We start from the raw sequence: 10,000 nt of genomic DNA, 5'->3' as shown, positions 1-10,000 counted from the left end.
TGGAAGGAAATGACACAGATGATTAGAGAGGCAGCCGAGGCGTCCCGATCGGATGATTAGGAAGAGAAAGGCCTTACGTCAGTAAGTCAATAATAATAATAATATTAATAAAAATAACAGCAACAACAACAACAACAACAACAATAATAATAATAATAATAATAATAATAATAATAATAATAATAATAATAATAATAATAATAATAATAATAATAATAATAATAATAATAATAATAATTAGAATAATATGTTCCTGTCCCCTCAACACTCCGGAAAGTAGTCAGTAAATAGATTACATATCCACAATACCATGAGCATTTACAATACCCATACACACGCACACACAGACACACAGATACACACACACATACACACCCATATATATATATATATATATATATATATATATATATATATATATATATATATATATTACACACACACATACACACACACACACAAATTCGCATAAGGCAGTGATGACATGTTGAATACTGAGGTTTTATGACATCAACAAACCTGTATATTACGATCGTTCTTCATCTCCGCCAAGTACTCCTCGCTGGGTTCATAGGTAGGAGGTTCATTAGCTAGGTCAATAACTCTCTCTGAGGCACTTCCTCCTTCCTCTTCCGGCCTGACAACGACAGAGACCAGGTCTTCGGGATATGCCCAGGGAGAAACGAGCACCTCATGCTGGGCTTTGTATGGGGGGACTGAAATGAAGCGATTAGATACAGAGTGTTGAAATCCAATGTCTATTGATATAAGATTTTAAAAATATATAGCTGACTAGTGTTAAGAAAATACAAAAGGAATTATCGTAAAAATATTTATCTCAGATTCAGATATGAATCGCTCAAAAACCTATAATATGAGGTTTTCCTCTGATGATTGACTATATTGCACATAATAATTGTCCATATCGTAATCTAATCACAGTAGTATTATTATTATTAATTATTATAAAAGGATGATAAAAAGCCATTTGACATACTAGGACGTGTGTTATGATAATATAATGCGATATGAATACAGACATAGTTTATTTGTTATCTTAAAACGGGCGTTTGCTACTGAAGCGGTGTATTAGTATAAATTTCATAGAGGCACTTTTGTTATTACTTTTATTTTCATTTCATACTTCATTGCTTTATAAAACTGTGTAAATATATTTATAACGTTTATCTTTTTATTCTTGTAATTCGCGTTTGTAAAGCCAATTTTCTTATGGCTGAATAAAGTTTATTTATTTAATTTATTGGCTAGTCCAATTTCGATCCGATAGTAAGGAAAACATTGGAACAGAGTCAGATTCAGTGATATTAATCTAGATGGCAAGTAGATGAACCTTTTATAAAAGAGGTGAGTGGTGAAAAAAATACATTTATTTTAGATGAGAAAATCAGGGTTAATATCTCAAATGACATTGCTGTCAAGAAAACGGATACACTCATAATATCCAAGAAATCCTAATTGTATATTGGAAACCAATATGTGTCAGTGCATGACATAATCAGTCGGAAGGTGAAAATATTGGATTTGCATTATTTTTCTCCATTTTCTGAAAGAATATGCTCCCCAGAGTATTTTAATCTTTGTTTGAAGTAAATTGGGTGATTTTTCATGAAGTTATGGTCAGATGTATGGGAAAGGTATCCAGCAACTTTTTCTCAAATTTCCTACTTTTTCAACTTGACTATCTGTAAAAAATATTTCGAAGTGAAATTAAGATTTCATATTTCCCGAAGATGTACAAAAAAGGGTTGATTTAATTATTTATGACAAGAACTCATTTTTGATAAAAATTGACCTTCTAACTAAACTTGGCAATAATGGTTAAACCTTTTCACCATCCGACTGATTATGCCATTCACTGTAACATATATAACCATTTTCAACCTCATAGTATTTCTCTGGACACCAAAGTTGTGGAATCATCAAAATGTGTTCGATTGAAAGAAGTAAAATTCGTTGTACAGCAGATGATGAACAACTTACCATTTGGATCAGAAGTGTTCTTCCCCACTGTCCTCTCTACAATCTGTCGTTCTCTGTCCACATAGATTTGGTAGTAGCCGTCCACCATAGACACAAAATTCTGGGCGTCCTCTGTCAGTAAACCCAAACCAATTGTCTGGGATGAAGAAAGATACAAGAAATGTGTCATAGCCAAGGCATTCTCTTTTTTAAACGCATTAACATCTCGTTGGAAGCTCAATTTTTAGTCACCACTTAAAATTTGATCTAGCAAATGACATTCTACAATACTATGAATGCATAACCGTGAAAGACTCTTTCTCTCATGCTCACTTAGATTATTTACAATAAATTCTTGAATGCTTATTCTTTGAGGATATAAAATTATTTCCTATAATCCTATTATTTATCCCCGGGGTAATTTTATTTCAGGTCTAACTCGAGAAAAATAACCCTGAAATGACCCATATCTCAGCCACAGGTCGGCGACGCAAAATCATACAGGCTAAATTTATTGCCCAGTGAAAATAAACGAGATGCCGATTGCGGGACTCAAACTGGAAATTTAATTGTTTGAGTGCAGTGCCTGATTTATCAGGCCACCTGGACCCCTTAGTAATTTTTTTCTTGTTTTATTTATTATTATTTTTTCTTTATTATTTATATTCTTATTTTTAAAATGAAATCTGTGGTGTCGTATCGGTATCAAAACGGCACAGTTCCATGCAATGTGACAAAATCAAGTGGCGATTCTATTGCACTTTGTGAGGGCGAGGGTGAAAAAATGAGAACCTTTAACGGTGACAGCTCTCCATTCAATACAAGAACAAAAGTCATACCTCTATCCTGTTATTGGACTTGACATTGATATCAACTCGGTGCATGTTCTCTCCATCTTTTGTCACTTTCAGACTCTCCAACTGGTCAAAGTCTGCAAGAACGCTCAGCTGAAGAGCAACAAAAATGTGTATGTAAACAATAAGCATATCTATATTAATCGAGAAAAATGTAAAATAGTTTGAAGCTGATAATTTGAGTAACAGGGAAGAAGTAGAATTTAGTCAATTTCAGCAACCAATACAAGCATATTATGAGTTTACAGCATATTAAATTTCATTTTTATCAAAACAGTAGGGGAAAAAGATGCGACAAGGCTTTGAGGTCTATTAGTATGACGCTCCACTTCTGAGCTACAGATTCCTGGTTCGAGTCCTTTCCTAGGTGACACACAGTTGAGTCCATGACAAAGGCTCTCGACTCATATTGCCTAACAATAACCATGTGTAAAATGAGGTCCTGGTCTATAGCAGGGTTGTCCTCGTCTACAGAACTTGTAAGAGTGCCTTACAGGCGTCATGTTTCATCATACATCTTACAATTGGCTCGGGACCTATTGTAAAGCGTTTAGAGCACATTTAAATGATATTGCGTTGTAAATATAAAAAAGCTCACAGCTCATTATATATAGCTCCGTTGGTAGGGCGCAAGCTTCATAAGCAAAGGGACTGGTGCACTCAAGATTCGAAATCACTCAAGATATCTTTTTCTGATTCTTCTGTCTAGACATGGGTACTTTTTGTGTAGCTATGTCTATAAGATCTGGCTGAAAGTACTTAGGAAAACACTGGCATCTTGTCTAAATGGCAGCAATTTTTTAAAATTGTTCTTTGAGGTTACACACGCCTCGATAAATTCCGGCTCCATGGTCTCAAGGTTCTGATTTTAAAGTTACCAATAATTTGTTAATGATTAAAAATATAGACTTACAGTGTAGGACTTGATATTCGTGACAACACTGATTCCGGCCTTAGGACCAACCAGAACCATCGCCTCTGTCTTCTGGTCCTGGAAGGTACAAGGATCAAAACAACAAATATTTCAATATTAGGAGGAGGAAGAAACGAGGGAACAGAGACGGAAGAAGGAAGAAAGAAAGAAAAGAAAAGAAAAAAAAAAAAGAGAGAGAGAGAGAGAGAGAGAGAGAGAGAGGGGGGGGGAGAGAGAGGATAATATAATATATATTTAATATATATATATATATACATATATATATATATATATATATATATATATATATATATAGAGAGAGAGAGAGAGAGAGAGAGAGAGAGAGAGAGAGAGAATGGGATACAAAGAAAAAAAGGGTGGGGGAGGTAGAGGAGGAAGGGCGTAAAAGTGTGAGGATATAGAATGGAGATAAGTCTAAGATGAAAAAATAAAAAAGTCGTGAAAAGGAGAAAAATATGGTATTGCGGACATTAGGGGGGGGGGGTAATAATAATAATAATAATAATAATAATAATAATAATAATAATAATAATAATAATAATAATAATAATAATAATAATAATAATGAGGAGGAGGAGGAGGAGGAGGAGGAGGAGGCGGCGGACGAGGGGGAGGAAGAGGACGAGGAAGCGATAATGATGGCGAAGACGAAGATCACGACAGCAGTGAAGCCTCCACCATTCCCCAGTGTATGATGGACCCACGAGCAACAACAACATTGAACAATCGATATGGGGTGACACCAATACTGCAATTCACTAACACAAAACCTTTTTTTTATTTGGTCCAGAAAACCTTTTTACCTTAAACAGTCGACAGATCAAGATGACCACACACTTGTTAAAAAACCTTAAACCCGAGTATTCAAAAAGAAGTGTCAAGTTCAAGACGATGTGACAGCTTGGGGCCATCTAGATCTATCGGTCTACGAAGTGAAAAGTTCTCTGGTCAAAATGAGAAATAGATGTTTTGTCAGTATCCGTTGGAATACAACTCACAATTCCAGCTATTACAAGTCAGAGAAACCACAGAGCAAATCACATTTCGGCCTCATGACGTTGTGATGAGAAGAGACACAAGAAGACCTGCCTAAATGAAGCATGCCTAGGGGGCCGGGTTCCAAATATCGCCTTGCTGTGATAAAGGGTAATGAAGTCGGTCTTCCAATTAATTTTCCCCAAGAACGAAATCGGACTGGAGGGTCGTCATCAGGAAACCGGAGGGGGAATATCTAATGTCTTGGTGTTGTCTGCTCCATTACGTGATATTTGTTGGTGCGAATGAACCGGACGTTTGCTTGGAATTTATAAATAAGCAATTTGGCAGAAGTAACATTTACTAAACAATCATCGTTTTCTTAATTTTCTTCTTTTTAAAACAAAAAAGACCTAGTACCTCAAAGAAGTCATTTTTCAACCAGCTTCTGCAAGCTGAGCGTTTATTTCTTGCGTTTCAAATCACGGAAGTGAAAAAAATAGGGGAAAAAAAGAGAAAAATGTATTATTGAAAAAAAAGAAAAACAACAAAAATGACAAAATAACCATAAGTTAAACAAACTAGAAAAAAAGAGTAAGAAGAAGAAATAAACAGAAAAAGAAAAGGGTTTTTAAAAATGAAAAAGAAAAGTAAGAAATAATGTAATTGAAATGCTCGTATTATAAAAACTGGGCATGTGAAAAATAATGATTAAAAACCCTCAATTTTAAAGTAAAACTTTTGACCCCCAAATATATATATTCTAATGAAAGGTGGTTGGGGGGGAGGGGCGTATTTTGAAAATCTGATATGCTTATGGTTACGTGGCTGGATGTTACTACTGAAGTGTCCTAATCAATATTCATGGCCCGATTAGATCGTGGATAGTCAAGACTTGTTGGAGGATACCCAGATGAAATCCAAATCTATAATAAGCAACACACAGCCGCGGGAAATTGGGAAAGGGGATAAAGAGATGTAATAAAATCTATATCTATATCATTCGGCGAGCGACGGCAAAAGTCTCAATCAACAGATTCTCGGCACGTCATTTTATTAGTTGGGTCTAGATACATCCAATAGAAAAACCGATTTCTCCACAAGGTCGAATTCTTGGTATCGACTTTATGGATACGTTTACTTAGTTTCTTTGAATGAATAGAGAATTCTTCTTCTTCTTCTTCTTCTTTTTCTTATTATTATTATTATTATTATTATTATTATTATTATTATTATTATTATTATTATTATTATTATTATTATTATTATTATTATTATTATTATTATTATTATTATTTACTGATCGGATATCCGCTGCCCCCTCATTAACCCCCCCCCCCACCCCATATCTTCAGCGAATCTGTCCTGTTTACCAATGTCTCAGCTCTTATCACAATAAGCTATTAACAATTCCTTATTCATCAAAAATGAGTTTTAAAAAGACATACATATAAAATAGCTCTTATCAATCCAATAACATAGAACCGTTTAGTTGAGTGAATGGAAACTACCAAGTTTCACAAGCGAGAGTGACAATGGCCCTCAAGCAAAATAATTAGACATCTATTTTTACTGTGCATGTTTTCTTTAATGCTGCCATTATCATTTCTTGTGGTACTTCAATTAATTATATTAAAAAGTCCTTCTGGCTTAACTCATTTACACATATCATTCATCGGGTTTGCCAGTTTGAGATATTTAAATTCCAAAGTTAAGTTCTTGGAAAAGGCTCCTCAGTCGCATTATATCACCATACCCAGATGTAAAATGAGTACATTGTTATGCCAGTATAGCACTATATCAAGGAATCCACCACTACACCAAGCCGTGTCTCGATCACAGATCTATTAATGCATTTCAAATCATATCGTTCTCGTGCGTCATCCTCGGGTAGGTTGCTTTAAATAATGAAATGGTTTTTACGGGGATGAGCATGCTCAATTCATTAAAGGCATCGATGAAACGGATAAAAATGAACGGTCAAAAGTATATGCACAAGAAGCCATACTAGATTGACCATGAAATTACTTTTCTATTATTTTCTAAATCAATTGCATTTTCCTCTGTCAGAGGAATTACCCATGTCCAAATACACACACACACACACACAATTACAAACACACACACACACACACACACATACACACAGAGAGAGAGAGAGAGAGAGAGAGAGAGAGAGAGAGAGAGAGAGATTGGAAATTTATATGGTACACATTAAATCATTGATAGTGAGGCTCTATCATTTAATCCATTAAAAACGCGGACACAAATCATGCAACATTGTTTGATATCATTCTAAATTTGACAATACATTGTTTTACATATCGCATTTCCATATAAAACCCAGGGACGCATCCTTAATTATTAAATGGAAGTAAACTTGTGTTACTTTATAACAACGTTTTTTATTTACTTGTACATTTGTTTGAATTAAGGCGCAGATGGTAAAAGATCTGACATAGTAATGTTTATGTTTCCATGTTTTTTGTTATTTATTCATGTAATTTTGAGGCAGTCCAGTTCATCCTATATTCAAAGAACAAAATATTATTATTACAGCAATGAAAATTGTTCAGCAATCATACTTTTGAGTTTAAAATGTGTTAAAGCGTGAATGGCGTTATCAATAATATCTAGGACCATAATTATGATTTACGAAATCTTTGATGTAAAAAAAAAAACATTGGCTCATTCCTTTGAAGGCCTTAAAATAGTTATCGTGTAAATTTTTGTGATTTTATGATTAACAAGTAAAAGCTTTTAAAAGTTGACACCTTTGCATTTGACTATTCCATCTTTTGACACAACTAGCAAAAGCGCATACAATAATCTGATTATAGTCGGGGGTTTTTCGGGTTTTCTTTATGACCTTGATATTAGATTGTTAATAAACTATCTCAAACTTTAAACTTTCGCAAACTTCTTAAACTCTTAAATCGTTGCAAAAAAATGTTGAATGGTGTTTGAGATATATCAAAAAATTGTGCAAGTTTGTTTGACGGTCTGTGTATTGACTAAATAGAAAACCAGACAACTATCTGCTTATTTATGAAAATTAGCCTGTCCGTTAACATTTTTATCCTTCTGATGCAGGCCACCGAGTTTGGTTTTTTTTCAATTTAGGTCAACTTTACAATAATAGCCGTATAAAAAAGTTAAATCAATTTTATTCGATCCCTAAGTATTAAGACGCCATTTTAAACAAGGAGCGAGAAAATATACATATCCAAAAACTCTACTCACTTTGTCCACTTTCTCCTCCTATCAGCACTTTGTATAGATAGAACGAAATTGACGTCACTCACCTCTTTGTTATTGTTTTCAGCCACCCTTTTTTTATGAATAATTCTCACTAAATTGTATCAATCAGACTATAAACGTTCAAGGTTACACATAGGTCTGTGTATTGGTACATTATATCAAGGGATCACAGATTAGATCACAGATTACTTACCATATAGCTCAGCTCCCGATAGCTCAGTTGGTAGAGCACTCGCTTCACACGCATCGGATCCGAGATCGATCCCGGGTGCAGGCGAGGTGTTTTCTGACCCCCCCCCCCTGTCCACCCAGCAGTGAATGGGTAGCTAAGTCTGCTAGGTTTGGGGGAAAGTACTTTGCGATAGACTAGCGTCTTATCCAAAGGATAGCAACCAATTGTTTTTGTCCGTTTCACGCTATAGAATCCGGGATAAACTCCGGCTCTATGGGCCCAATGGTTCTGAAGGACTACATTATATCCGACTGGCGGATGTTATGAGCTCTTTGGCTAAACGCAATGCATCAATAAACGTTTAAGGTTACACATAGTTTTGTGTATTGGTTGATTTCATCTGGCGGGCAGAGGTTGTGAGTATTTTATCTAAACGCATAGCTTCAATACAGATCTATTCTCTTTTATTACATTCATTATACCAGGAGTCCTCTCTGTGTCCTCCCTCTCTCCCTCCCTATCTCTCTCTCTCTCTCTCTCTCTTTCTCTCTCTCTCTCTCTCTCACACACACACACACACACACAAGCACACATACATGATAGAAAGGGGAGGGGGGGGGGGGCTATGGGATGCTAACCAGTAGATGTTTGGCCAATCAAAATGCGGGATAAGTGACATTCCCCTCAAGCTTGATCGGACAAACCAAAATGATAGAGAAGCTCTGCAGATTCCTGTATTTGTTTTACTTTTAAAAAATCTGCTGTTATTAACCAGCACACATATTTCTATTAATTTCTTGTTCCATAGCTTTCTTTGGAATATTTATATATTTATTTACAATCTATGTTCTTTATTTATTTACATTCTATGTTCTTTATTTATTTACATTCTATGTTCTTTATTTATTTACATTCTATGTTCTTTATTTATTTACATTCTATGTTCTTTATTTATTTACATTCTATGTTCTTTATTTATTTACATTCTATGTCCTTTATTTATTGACATTCTATGTTCTTTATTTATTTACATTCTATGTTCTTTATTTATTTACATTCTATGTTCTTTATTTATTTACATTCTATGTTCTTTATTTATTTACATTCTATGTTCTTTATTTATGACATTCTATGTTCTTTATTTATTTACATTCTATGTCTTTATTTATTACATTCTATGTTCTTTATTTATTGAAATTCGTGGTTGTTACGGGATTTTACATTAGTGGTTTTTACATCGATGTACTACAGGTCAGGATTAATTTTAATCTAAGATGTAAACGGGCCTCAAATTGGTATTAAAATTTTGATCATAATTGCAGGGAAAACCGGCTTCAATTGTAATTCATAGTGGTTACTTCACTATATGATATGCAGTGATAAACACATTTATGATAGTGTACTTTTTAATATGATTGTTCGAAAAATATATAAGAGTAATCTTCGAATCGCTGCCTAACTATTCAATCTCTCTCTCTCTCTCTCTCTCTCTCTCTCTCTCTCTCTCTCTCTCTCTCTCTCTTCCTCTCTCTCTCTCTCTCTCTCTCTCACCGCCCCTCCCCCCCCCCTCTCCCACCCACACACACACACAATACTTCTCACGCCATCTTTGATATGTATTTTTAATGTTTGGGGTACATGATATGAAATGCTTCATCGGTATCACCGGACTACAGAATACCCGTATCAGGTAAATTATAAATAATAATTCTTACCAATAGAGTAACCATGAACACCCGGCTGCCGAATGTCTTTAGCTCAGAGACAATCTTCAAGTAATGTAATTTGGCTTGGAGAGCTGTCAGCTGCTTCTGTCCAGGGGCG

The 10,000-nt window shown here is 34.8% G+C and overlaps 1 protein-coding gene across 3 annotated transcripts in view; it reads right to left on the bottom strand.

Moving 5' to 3' along the window:
* LOC144971181 (uncharacterized) overlaps positions 1–10,000 on the bottom strand; it is a 193,419-nt gene that overhangs the window by 28,840 nt on the left and 154,579 nt on the right. For all 3 annotated transcript variants that reach the window (XM_078911666.1, XM_078911667.1, XM_078911668.1), the window contains 5 exons: positions 9,892–10,000; positions 3,748–3,825; positions 2,820–2,927; positions 2,002–2,137; positions 520–716 (listed from right to left, as the gene is read on the bottom strand). The exon at positions 9,892–10,000 is cut by the window's right edge and continues 111 nt beyond it. In XM_078911666.1, the coding sequence (XP_078767792.1) occupies positions 520–716; positions 2,002–2,137; positions 2,820–2,927; positions 3,748–3,825; positions 9,892–10,000 (628 nt within the window). The remainder of the gene's footprint in view (positions 1–519; positions 717–2,001; positions 2,138–2,819; positions 2,928–3,747; positions 3,826–9,891) is intronic.

Source organism: Berghia stephanieae, chromosome 4 (assembly GCF_034508935.2).
Source record: "Berghia stephanieae isolate SIO BIC M18660-M18661 chromosome 4, UCSD_Bste_1.3, whole genome shotgun sequence".
Classification (NCBI taxonomy): Eukaryota; Metazoa; Mollusca; class Gastropoda; order Nudibranchia; family Aeolidiidae; genus Berghia; species Berghia stephanieae.
Note: the sequence above shows the minus strand (reverse complement) of the source record. Positions and strands in the feature narration are given on the sequence as shown.